Source organism: Heteronotia binoei, chromosome 6, assembly GCF_032191835.1.
Source record: "Heteronotia binoei isolate CCM8104 ecotype False Entrance Well chromosome 6, APGP_CSIRO_Hbin_v1, whole genome shotgun sequence".
NCBI lineage: Eukaryota > Metazoa > Chordata > Lepidosauria > Squamata > Gekkonidae > Heteronotia > Heteronotia binoei.
Genome location: NC_083228.1, coordinates 135,586,629 through 135,599,738, shown reverse-complemented (window position 1 = coordinate 135,599,738; position 13,110 = coordinate 135,586,629). Strand labels below are relative to the sequence as shown.

The 13,110-nt window shown below is 48.4% G+C and overlaps 1 protein-coding gene across 1 annotated transcript in view; it reads right to left on the bottom strand.

The window, feature by feature from the left end:
• ECE2 (endothelin converting enzyme 2) overlaps window positions 1-13,110 on the bottom strand; it is an 82,439-nt gene that overhangs the window by 32,593 nt on the left and 36,736 nt on the right. The window contains exons 3-7 of the mRNA XM_060242610.1: window positions 12,044-12,188; window positions 8,823-9,038; window positions 8,167-8,291; window positions 2,072-2,218; window positions 1,001-1,066 (exon numbers count right to left, since the gene is read on the bottom strand). Coding sequence (XP_060098593.1) covers window positions 1,001-1,066; window positions 2,072-2,218; window positions 8,167-8,291; window positions 8,823-9,038; window positions 12,044-12,188 — 699 coding nt within the window. The remainder of the gene's footprint in view (window positions 1-1,000; window positions 1,067-2,071; window positions 2,219-8,166; window positions 8,292-8,822; window positions 9,039-12,043; window positions 12,189-13,110) is intronic.

The following is a 13,110-nucleotide window of genomic DNA, read 5'->3' as shown; positions in this document are numbered from 1 at the left end:
AGAAGCGGTAAGGCAGGGCCAGCACTCTCTCCCTCCCTGCATGGTGAGTCAACAGGTTGCCACACAGCCCTACTGAGTCAGACTCTATCATGTTCAGTACTGACCACTCAGACTGGCAGCTGCTCTCCCAGGTCTCCGCTGGAGCTCTTTCACATCATTGGCTGCCAGAGCCTTTAGCTGGAGACGCTGGGGATTGAACCTGGGACCTTCTGCATGCCAAGCAGATGCTAATAGCACGGGGAGGGAGATTAATTAGCAGCCCCACATCCAAAGCAGGATGCTGGATAGCTATTGTCAGGGCTTTGCTTGAGCAGGAATGCACAGGAACGCAGTTCTAGCTGCCTTGGTGTCAGGGGTGTGTGGCCTAATATGCAAATGAATCCCTGCTGTGCTTTCGCTACAAAAAAGCCCTGTGTGAAACAATAGTGCCATCAGAGGGTGTGGCCTAATATGCAAATGAGTTCCTGCTGGGCTTTCTCCACAAAAAAGTCCCACATGAAACAATGGTTCCATCAGAGGGTGTGGCCTAATATGCAAATGAGTTCCTGCTGGGAATCTCTCCACAAAAAAGTCCCGCGTGAGACAATGGTGCCATCGGAGGGTGTGGCCTAATATGCAAATGAGTCCCTGCTGGGCTTTCTCCACAAAAAAGTCCCACGTGAAACAATGGCGCCATCAGAGGGTGTGGCCTAATATGCAAATGAGTTCCTGCTGGGCTCTCTCCACAAAAAGTCCCACGTGAAACAATGGTGCCATCAGAGGGTGTGGCCTAATATGCAAATGAGTTCTTGCTGGGCTGTTTTTCCTACAATCGTGTGAGACAATGCTGATATCAGAGGGTGTGGCCTAATATGCAAAGGAGTTTCTGCTGGGCTTTTTCTACAAAAAAAGAGCGCCCTGACTATAGTTCAGCTTAAAATAATGCACCTAGTTTGACACATAGATCGGGGAGGGGAAGAGGTGGTACCTCACACTGGTTGCTTCTCTTGTCCCTCCTTACCTTCTCATTGGCAGTCCTGTTCAAGTAGTAGTCACGTGAGGGCAAGAAAAGGCCTGACTGATCCACCTGCATGCATATTAAAACACACACACACCATAAAACCCAGTGAATCCAGTTGCCACCAGGGCTGGCCATAGACTGTCTGGCACCCTAGGCAAGGCTAACTTCTGGTCCCCCCCCCACCCCCGCAAAGATAACATCACCAAGTCACATGGGGAGGATGCCCAACAAGGTCGGCGCCCTGGGTAATTATCTAGTTTGCCTAGTGGCAGGGATGGACCTGACTTCCACAGTGTCCAGCTCTGATCCTCTCCTACAGCTCCTTCTAGAAGCCTACACTGCAGGACGAGGGAAATACCATGGCCTTTCAATTCCATTTTGCTGTCTGAAACAGGTTCCCCATTAAAGAAGCCCATTGAAACACATGCTTTCCCCTCTTTCAGGTACTAACAACGAAGCCGGGACCTCTGTTTCCAATGGCAAAAAGGAGTGGAGGCTGAAGGGTTAAACCGCCCTGTTCGCCCACCCCTTCCTGCATGGCTTTAAGGCAAACTGAGGCTGCATGAGCCTGAAAATGTGCATTTTATGGACCAAACTAGACACCTGATCTCATCTGTTTCAGTCCTTACTGAAGCGATGAGCATGTGAATGGGCTGTATTGCTTCCAACTGCAAACAGAAGCTCACATCGCTGGATCTAACAAAAAAAAACCACACCCACCTTGCATATAGAAAGCTAGCACGTCAGGGACAAGGGTTCTACTTCAGCCTTCTCCCCAAAGTGCTATTTCTATGTGCAAGAATATTGCTCATGAACTTGCAGTGAAGTTCACTTTGATCCAGCAAGTCTTTGGTGGTCTTCCTTCCAAATACTGACCAGGGGTGACCCTGCTTAGCTTTCAAGAGCTGGCTAGCTTGGGTCATCCAGGTTAGAGCTGCCTCAAAGCAGGTAGTGAGATTATCTTCCTTCCCCTGATGGGACACAGCCTGTCCAAGGAGAAGGAATTTGTGCTGAGAGCACGAACTGCCCTCCTTCAGATCCACCTACAGAAATGATGCCGAGGGGATTTACCTGGATGACGTTGCTGTTAGAGCTTTTGGAATCAGCTCCCACGAATACAGTAAAGAATGGAGAAGCCCGGTAGGTCCCAGACACCAGTTTCAGGACGTCCATGAAGTTGGTCTGATTCCAGGGGCCAGCAATGCTCCAGCCTCCAATCTGGGGGAAGCATGGAAGTAAAGATTAGGAATAAGAACCTAAGAAGAGCTCTGCTGGATCTGACCGGTGGTCCATCTAGTCCAGCATCCTGTCTCACAAAGTGGCCAGCCAGGTCCTCTGGAGGGCCAACAACAGGGCATAGAGACTAAGGCCATAAGGGCATAGAGACTAAGGCCATAAGAATATCAGAAGAGCCCTGCTGGATCAGACCAGTGAGGGTCCACCCAGTTCAGCATCCTGTCTCACAAAGTGGCCAGCCAGGTCCTCTGGAGGGCCAACAACAGGGCATAGAGACTAAGGCCATAAGGGCATAGAGACTAAGGCCATAAGAATATCAGAAGAGCCCTGCTGGATCAGACCAGTGAGGGTCCATCCAGTTCAGCATCCTGTCTCACAAAGTGGCCACCCAGGTCCTCTGGAGGGCCAACAACAGGGCATAGCGACTAAGGCCATAAGGGCATAGAGACTAAGGCCATAAGAATATCAGAAGAGCCCTGCTGGATCAGACCAGTGAGGGTCCATCCAGTTCAGCATCCTGTCTCACACAGGGGCCAACCAGTTCCTCTGGAGGACCTACAACAGGGCAGAGAGACTGAGGCCTTCATAAGAACATCAGAAGGGCTCTGATAGATCAGACCAGGGGTCCATCTAGTCCAGCATCCTGTCCCACACGCTGGCCACCAAGTTCCTCTGGTGGGCCAACAACATGACATACAGGCTGAGGTCTTCATAAGACATCAGAAGAACCTTGCTGAATCACACTAGGAGTCCATCCAGTCCAGCATCCTGTCTCACCAGAGCCGTATTAACAATTAGGCCAAATAGGCGCTGGCCTATGAGCCCCCACCCCTGTAGGGGCCCCTGGCTGGCTTCACCCCCTAGTTTCCCCCCTGCTTGTAGCCCTCCCAGCCTGCATGCACAGCCAGCAACTGAGCCACTCTTTGCCCAACTTGCTTGGTGCAGCTGCTGCTGGGGTTGCTCCCACGTTTGCCTCTCTCTGCCGCTCCCCTGCAGCTTAGTAAAAGGGGCTTTTAAGAAGGTGGCTGCAGGGTGGCTGTGGGAGGTGGGGCGGGTGCTCAGACTCTGAGATAATTTGGGAGGGGCCCCCTAAGATTTCGACTGCCTAGGGGCCTCCACAGTTTTTATTCCAGCACTGTGTCTCACACAGGGGCAACCGGTTCCTCTGGAGGGCCAACAGCAGGGCAGAGAGGCTGAGGCCTTCAGAAGAACATCAGAAGAGCCCTGCTGGATCAGACCAGTGGTCCCTCTAGTCCAGCATCCTGTCTCACACAGTGGCCAACCAGTTCCTCTGGAGGGCCAACAGCAGGGCACAGAGGCTGAGGCCTTCAGAAGAACATCAGAAGAGCCCTGCTGGATCAGACCAGTGGTCCCTCTAGTCCAGCATCCTGTCTCACACAGTGGCCAACCAGTTCCTCTGGAGGGCCAACAGCAGGGCACAGAGGCTGAGGCCTTCAGAAGAACATCAGAAGAGCCCTGCTGGATCAGACCAGTGGTCCATCTAGTGCAGCATCCTTTCTCACACAGTGGCCAACCAGTTCCTCTGGAGGGCCAACAACAGGGCAGAGAGGCTGAGGCCTTCAGAAGAACATCAGAAGAGCCCTGCTGGATCAGACCAGTGGTCCATCTAGTGCAGCATCCTTTCTCACACAGTGGCCAACCAGTTCCTCTGGAGGGCCAACAGCAGGGCACAGAGGCTGAGGCCTTCAGAAGAACATCAGAAGAGCCCTGCTGGATCAGACCAGTGGTCCATCTAGTGCAGCATCCTTTCTCACACAGTGGCCAACCAGTTCCTCTGGACATCCAACAACAGGGCACAGAGGCCGAGGCCTTCCCCTGATGTTGCCTCCTGACTCTGGGATTCAGAGGTTGACTGTCTCCTCTCCGCACTTGGAGGTTTCCTTCAGTAACCATGGCTAGTAGCTGCTGATAAATCGGTCCTTCATGAATCCATCTAATCCCCTTTTTAAAGCTGTCTATGTCTGCGGCCATCGTTACTTCCTCAGGCAGCAAATTCTGCATTTTAATCACTCTCTTTGTAAAGAAGCATTCCCTCGTGTCTGTCCTGAATCTACTGCCCATCAGCTTCACTGGATGCCCTCAGGTTCTAGTATTTGGGAGAGGAAGAAAAAAAATCTCCAAACAGGAGAGACATTTCCTCAAACACTACAGTAAGGAGTCAGTTTGGTGTAGTGGTTAAGTGTGCGGACTCTTATCTGGGAGAACTGGGTTTGATTCCCCACTCCTCCACTTGCAGCTTCTAGCATGGCCTTGGGTCAGCCATAGCTCTGGCAGAGGTTGTCCTTGAAAGGGCAGCTGCTGTGAGAGCCCTCTCCAGCCCCACCCACCTCACAGCGTGTCTGTTGTGGGGGAGGAAGGTAAAGGAGATTGTGAGCCACTCTGAGACTCTGAGATTCGGAGTGGAGGGCGGGATATAAATCCAATCATCATCAAATACCAGGCATGATATCTAGGACCTCCCTGCCCATCCTCCCTGTCAGCTTTTCAAATTTCACTAGGCCTTTTTTGGATTCTTTTTTGGAGGATTAAGGACTAGAAACTTATTTTTTTCAAATGGAAACAGATTCTCATGGCAATGAATTCTGCAACTATCAAACTCTGTAATGGCAGGGTACATGCTACACTACATATAGACAGGGTTGGGTTTTTTTAGCAGAAATGCAGAGGAACGCAGTTTTGGCTGGCTTGGTGCCAGGGATGTGGCCTAACATGCAAATGAGTTCCTGCTGGGCTTTTTTGTAGAAAAAGCCCTGTGTGAAACAAAGGTGACATCAGTCTGTGTGTCCTAATACGCAAATGAGTTCCTGCTGGGCTTTTTCTACAAAAAAAGCCTTGATTATTTAGATTTGTTAATCACCCAATCCCAGTCAAGGCCAGACTCTGGGCGATGTACATCAAACAAGGTAATATAAACAAAGTATTACCTTTTTGGGGAGGAGGGAAATGGGGGGAAAGGATGGTGCCAGATGTCACTATCAGCCAAAAGCCTGGCGGAACATCTCTGCCTTACAGGCCCTGTGGAATTGCATAAGGTCCCACAGGGCCTGGATGTCATCTGGCAGAGAGTTCCACCAGGTTGGAGCCAGGGCCAAAAAGGCCCCGGCCCTTGTTGAGAACAGCCGGACCTCTTTAGGGCCGGGGATCACCAGTAGGTAACTGCCAGCGAAGCGCAATGCTCTACCAGGGACATAATGGAAGAGACGGTCCCACAGATAAAGTTAGCTCAATGAAAAGGTAACAGCAGTATGGTTTGGCTACGATGTATTATGAGCAGTGCTCCCTCTAAGCTGAGTTAGCATGAGCTAGCTCACAGATTTTTAGCCTCCAGCTCACACATTTTTGTCTTAGCTCAGGAAGGAGGACCCCAGAGCATGCTAATTGATGCCGGAGCTCACCACTTTAATGCCAGTAGCTCACCAAGTAGAATTTTTGCTCACAAGACTCTGCAGCTTAGAGGGAACATTGATTATGAGTCACTCGCTTCTTTGTGCTCCTAATGGAAAAAATACGCACATTCACAGAGGACTCATCTCTGCTTGGCTAACAGCCCCAAGAGGTAAGTAAAAACCCCATGTTCAGAGGCAGAATACCCCTATAATGCCAATAAACAATATGGGATGATCACGGTGAGCCTGAGAGCTCCCAAAGGAATCTGGTTGGCTCCTGAGGGAAACAGAACAGTTGAATCGTGGTCTGATCCAGCAAAGCAAATTGCTACATTAAAGAGAATTGTGTTTCTCCTGAAACTGAGGAATAAGAAGCCTACTGGATTCACAGACAACACTGCCGGGAGTCTCTATGTCGAAGGTGCTGCGGATGTCGATATTGGAGCAGAGACGCTTGAGAGAGGATCGCCACCTTCCAATATCTAAAGGCAGGGGTCATTTTGTAGAAAAAGAGGTGCCGGAGCTCACTAGCACAACTCATTTGCATAACTCACTGGCATATGCCTCACACCCCTGACATCACCGGAAGGTGGACTAAATTATATCAGCTCAGAATCTACCTGAAAATGCTTCTTGAATTATAATGGTCATAAGAACATAAGAGAAGCCATGTTGGATCAGGACAATGGCCCATCCGGTCCAACACTCTGTGTCACACAGTGGCCAAAAAAATTATATACACACACACACACACACACACACACACACACACACACACACAAATATACATATTTTTATCTAACCCCCTCTTGAAGCTGGCTATGCCTGTAGCCGCCACCATAATAACACCTTACTTCCATCATACTTTTTAAATTACTTTCTCCTATGCGGCCACAGTGGCATGATGAAGATTTCCATCTGTCTGCTTTTATATTGTTTTGGTTATTTTCCTAATTTTTGTGAGTGGGGGGGAAATATTAGAAAGTTTGTCAAATCTTAAGAGTTCCACAAAATTCTCACGGGGGGTTTGAACAATGGAACCCAGAAGCAAGTATTGGGGGGGGGAGGGGTAAGAAAGAAAGAGCTCAATAAAATTTAAGAGGTTCCAGAGCTCCCAAAATGAGGCCTGCCTAAAGGGATGCAATGTGGACAATGAGGCAGATATGTTTTCAACTGTGCTGGGTGACAGGACTCAGGTGAACGGATATAACCTACAGCAAAGGAGGCTTCGTCTAAATCTGAGGAAGAACACCCTGAGGCGTGTCTGACACTGGAACAGACAGTCTCCCTTCCCCATGAGGTAGTGGATTCTTCTTCACTGAAGGTTTCAAAGGGCCCCTCACCTTTTTGAGCCCACGGGCACCTCTGGAATTTTGACACAGCGTGGTGGACACGGCCACAAGATGGCTGCCACAAACTGAGTGCTGCAGGAGGTGGAGCCAGTTACAAAATGGCTGCTGCAGCTCACCTTCAATTATATAGTGAAGACTAGTGGCAGCTGCTGCCAAAACAACGTTTTTAAAAATCTCTTTTTGGGATATCACCTCCAAGTTGATAACACTTTCAGTCATTATAGAGTTAACCAATATTGCATGTAACCAGGATGTTCCCTAACTTGGGTGTAACCAATTAGAAGCATAGAAAGTTTAGCCCAAGGGTAAGTGTGGGTGTTGTTTAGTCTAATAAAGTGATCTGTAACCTCTTTATTGGATAATCAATCTACTGGTTGAAGAAATGTAGCTGCTTGCACTTTTTATTGTAGCTCTTCCACTCTTGGTTTTTAGAGGAAGAAAAAAGAAGTCATAGTTTTAGCCATGTAATTGCTAGGGGGTAACTCTTGAAGCTAGAATAGACTAGCATGGAATTTATTTGTTTTTACCACCAAAGTTTATCTCCCTGATTAGTTACTTTTACTTTTTAAGCAAACACATCTTGTGTCGGGTCTTGTTTCTTTACTCTGCAATTTACAAAAAGAAAAAAACCCTTCAAATCTGCACTGCAAATCAAATCTCTAATGGCCAATCAGAAGCTCCACCTACTTTCTAAAAACACCAGGAAAGGCACCAGGAAAGGTATTGGCCAGCACCATGGTTTCCAAAGGCACCCAGTTGGGAACCTCTATTTTAAAGTACTGATTGGATACCTACTTCTCAGGCATATTATATTCATAGTTCCTGTTAGAATAGAATCTTACTCAGTCCTCTCAAGGCTACAAAAACCATAGAGCTGGTCAGATAGATAGGTTCATATCAGTCTCCTTCCTGTCTGGTTCTGCTTTCACTCACCTTCTCTAATCAACAGAATGTAACTCAGGGAACTTCCTTCTTCCTGTTTTCCTCCTCTCCCCACCACCCCTTCTTTCCTGTATGCATCAGGAAGAACAGCATGGTGTCTCTCCTGATCTGAATGAAGCAGACGGCCTACTACAATCCGAAGCCCGGTGCCCGGTGGTCCAAATGCCCTGACTCTCTGGACAGAAACCCCCACCCCACCCCTTGGTCTTCTCTCCACAGCCAAGCCCACCTTCTCAATGAGATCCATCAGCGGCTGGGAGCCCAGCTCTTCGATCTTCTGTTCCTTCAGGCAAGACAGGTAATAACGTTGGGTCTTTCTTTCTGCCTCGCTGGTGGAGTTGAAGCTGCCATTTTCTGGCAAAAGAAACAGCCAGCCTGTGAGCCAATATAAGATAACCACCGGAAGCAATAAAACTTTCACGCCAAGCGGGTAAATATGCGTCTTTAGTGAAGTTAAACAAAAACAGAACTAAGGAACACTGAACATTCTTGAAATTTTCCCCCACAAAGTCTCTCAACAGTCACAAAGAACGATAGCCTCTTAAAATAGGACTTAATGAAGATGTGGGTGAAGTCCTTAATTTCTTAGTGTTCCACTCGTGTTAGTGCGGAGAGAATAAGGCACCGCTTCAAAAAGGAGTCCTCACGGTTTCAATAGTTAGTTCTTCCTCAGCCTCTTTCTCCCGACGTTATACGGAGCCACGGCTCTACTCTTTTACAACATGGATCCACGTATGGTCTAATTTGCTGCTACTGGCTGAATAGCCCTGAGGATCCCAGCCTGGCAATTTTACAGCCTGTCTCCCCGAGGCAATTAAGCACCCCTCTCCTATTTCCAGTTGAAGTGGAAGCCAAATCTGCCCTGGAAAAGAAGCAGAGCCTTACCCAGCAGGTGTTTCATGATGGCCTGGTTTTGGTCCCAGATGCTGTTGAAAGTGCTCCATTTGGAGCGCCCGTCGGGCAGCGGGTTCCGTTTGATCCACCCCCCACAGGCGTACTGGTAAAAATCGTCACAGGGATGGGTCTCTCGGTCCAGGGCTTCGAGAATTTTGCTGGCGACGATGATGCAGGCTTCAGTCAGGCAAGTGGTGTGGGATGGGTCTGACAGAGAGAGCACACGAACACACACATACGATCAGGGGCCATTGCGTAGGAAAAGAGGTGCCGGAGCTCATTAGCATAACTCATCAGCATATGCCAAAATACCCCTGACCTCACACAGCAACTATCTAAAAATGCTTCCTAAATTTTTAGGAACTGTCATAATAAAACCTTACTCATGCTTTTTAAATTTCCATCTGTCTGCTTTATATGTTTTGGTTATTTCCCCATTTTTTGTGGGGGAAAATATTAGAAAGTTTGTCAAATCTTAGAGTTCAGCAAAATTCTCATAGGAGGTTTGAACAATGGAGCCCAGAATCAAGGGGGTTTTTTTTGGAGGGGGGGGAGGTGTTAAGAAAGAAAGAGCACAATAAAATTTAGAAGTTCTGGAGCTCTGCTCCTGTTAGCTTCTGCCCAAAATGAGGCCTGCATATGATCAGGAGAGACAGCGTGATATGATGGTAGGAGTCCCCAACCTTTTTGAGGGGTGGTGGTGAGCGCCACCCCAAAATGGCTGCCACAGGAGAGGAGCCAAACCCAAAACGGCTGCCGCGAAGGCTGAACTGAATGGGATAATTTCCCTTCTCACGCCTCCTGAGAAGAAGGAAAGTCTGAAGAGGAAATGGGATGGCATGCTGAGGAAGGAAAGCCCAGATGCGGGTTGCCAACCTCCAGGAGTTCAGGACGCCTAGAGTATCACAATAGAAGACTGAAACCAAACAAAGAAAAAAAATGCTGGTGCTCCAATAATTCAACAGGAAAAGTTTATATTTTCAGCATGCCTTTCAGTCGTGCCAAATTACTGGCTTCCAATATTCATGCAAGAACTTTCCAAACGTAGGGTTGCCAATCCCCAGGTGGGGGCAGGGGATCCCCCGGTTTGGAGGCCCTCCCCCCGCTTCAGGGTCGTCAGAAAGCGGGGGGAAGGGAGGTAAGTGTCTGCTGGGAACTCTGTTATTCTCTATGGAGATTTATTCCCATAGAAAATCATGGAGAATTGATCCGCGGGTATCTGGGGCTCTGGGGGGGGGCTGTTTTCTGGGGTAGAGGCACCAAATTTTCAGTATAGCATCTAGCGTCTCTTCCCAAAATACCCCCCAAGTTTCAAAAGGATTGGACCAAGGGGTCTAATTCTATGGGCCCCAGAAGAAGGTGCCCCTATACTTCATTATTGCCTATGGAAGGAAAGAATTGAAAAGGTGTGCCGTCCCTTTAAATGTGATGGCCAGAACTCCCTTTGGAGTTCAATTATGCTTGTCACAGCCTTGATCTTTGCCCCACCCCTAATGTTTCCTGGCTTCACCCTCAAAGTCTCCTGGCTCCACCCCCAAAGCCCCCAGATATTTCTAGAATTGGACTTGGCAACCCTATCCAAACGTGAAGTTGAAGTGGGTATGTCACAAGCCTCTAACAGGAACGCAAATTTACTTCTGTTTCTGGGAAAAACGCTTCCTCAGAGAAGCATATCCCACTGTATAAGTTTAATCATCTAACACTTGCGCACAGCACTCGAGCACGGAGAAAATCGAGAGATTTATACAGTGGGATGTGCCTCTCTGAGGAAGGGTTTTTCCCAGAAACAAAAGTAAAGGCGCGTTCCTGTTAGAGGCTTGTGACATACCCACTTCAACTTCACATTTGGAAAGTTGTTGCTTGAATATTGGAAGCCAGTAATTTGGCACGACTGAAAGGCATGCTGAAAATATAGAAACTTTTCCTGTTGAATTATCGGAGCGCCAGCACTTTAATTCAGCCCGTTGGAACAGGTGAATCGTCATGAGTTTTTATAAGTCGGAAATCGATGCTACTAAAAGGCCTGAAATAATGAAATTTGTATATGGTTGATAACTGTTATGTGCATGTAATTAGGATGAATTTTTGATATTGTGAATTTTCGTGTTGTATTTCTTTAAGCACTTGTAATTTAGTTATTAAGTTTTTGCCTTTAAACATTTGTAATAAAAGTTTTGTAGTGAGTCTTTTTCGTTAACTTTTTCACAGTCTTTGTTTGGTTTCAACCTCCAGGAGTTGGCTGGAGTTCACCCGCTATTATAGCTGAGCTCCAGGCAACAGAGAGCCGTTTGCATAAGGAAAATGGCTGTACTGAAGGTGGACTTTATGGCACTGCACCCCATTAAAGCCCCTCCCCTCCCCCAAACCCCACCCTCCTCAGGCCCCGCCCTCAAAATCTCCAGGCATTTCCCACCAGAGCTGGCAACCCTAGCCAGATGCTTACTAGTCCTCTTGATCAGGCTTTTTTTTTTTTTGTAGAAAAAGCCCAGCAGGAACTCACTTGCAGTCTTACAGTCATTCCCCTACCCTTTTTCCTTATAGGCAAGGCTGGCGTGTGTTTCAGAGCCAAGGAGGTCTCGCTGTTAGGGAGCAGAAGGGACGAGGATGGGGTGTGGTGTGCGGGTGAGCGACCACACGTTAACGCGGCAGCAACCTGCAGCCGGGCAGGGTCTTGCCCTGCCCGTTGCCCATTTTAAGAGAACAGTCCTGCCGACACGAATGCCGGGGCGACCTTGAGTTGCGTTCGGTCCTTCGAGCAGCGGTTCCAAATAGACAGAGGTGACCGGATGAAGATGTGCTATTGAAACATGCAACATTGATACCGGGGATGCGTGTCATCACGCCGCTTTCTGCTTCAGTCCGGAACTGAACAAGCAGCCATTGGTTCAGAGGCATCTACATCAGGTGGACTTTTGTTCAGAGACTGAGTTATTGACACTGTTGTATTCACAGGATCTTTGCAAAGTAACCAAGTTTTGGAATGGTATATTGATACAACCTGTTCTATAAAGGTACACCAAATGTGGAGTTACACGGTGTTTTTCCTTGTATCCTACCAGCTTACACACCATTTCCCCTGTTGTTGTATCTGACTGCATTTTAAGATTACAGCAGTTATCTTCCGCTCGGGGGGGGGGGGGGGGTGGAATTAGAGAAAACATTGGGGGGGAGGCCTGTGCGGGAATCCTCTTCTCCCCGCCCTACTTACTTACCTCTGCTGTACTGAATGCCCAAGGCAATGACCAACCCCAACAGCATCAGGAGCACAAAGAGGGAGACAGCACACAGTGCCAGCTTGAGCTGGGTTCGGGAGCCCAAGCGACTCAGCAGGGGTCCGTTGCCCTTCCTGAAGCCCACCTTGAAAGCAAAAGCGGGGACAAAAAAAGGAAGAGAAGAGAAGAGGTGAAGGGATGGATTTGAACCTGGGCCTGCTGAGACATGGGTGACTTGGGCTAGCCAGATCTCATGAGATTACAGAAGCTAAGCGAGGTCAGCCCAGGTGAGTATCTGGACAGGGGACCACCAAGGTTTTCTCTTGCTTTGAAAACCCTACAGAGTCAACCTTTGTTAGTGGTTGGATGGGAGACCACCAAGGAAGTCCAAGGCTGCTATGCAGAGGAAGGCAATGGCAACCCACCTCTGGTTTTCTCTTGCTTTGAAAACCCTATAAGTCAACCTTTGTTAGTGCTTGGATGGGAGACCACCAAGGAAGTTCCAGGTTGCTATGCAGAAGCAGGCAATGACTAACCACCTCTGGAAGTCTCTTGCCTTGAAAATCCTACAGGATCAGCCTTTGTTAATGTCTGAATGGGAGATCACCAAGGAAGTCCCAGGTTGCTACGCAGAGGCAGGCAATGCCTAACCACCTCTGGTTTTCTCTTGTTTTGAAAACCCTACAGAGTCAACCTTTGTTAGTGGTTGGATGGGAGACCACCAAGGAAGTCCAAGGTTGCTATGCAGAGGCAGGCAACAGCAACCCACCACTGGTTTTCTCTTGCTTTGAAAACCCTATAGGTCAGGGGTGGCCAACGGTAGCTCTCCAGATGTTTTTTTGCCTACAACTCCCATCAGCCCCAGCCAGCATGGCCAATGACGGGCTGATGGGAGTCGTAGGCAAAAAAACATCTGGAGAGCTATTGTTGGCCACCCTTGCCATAGGTCAACCTTTGTTAGTGCTTGGATGGGAGACCACCAAGGAAGTTCCAGGTTGCTATGCAGAAGCAGGCAATGGCTAACCACCTCTGGAAATCTCTTGCCTTGAAAATCCTACAGGATCAGC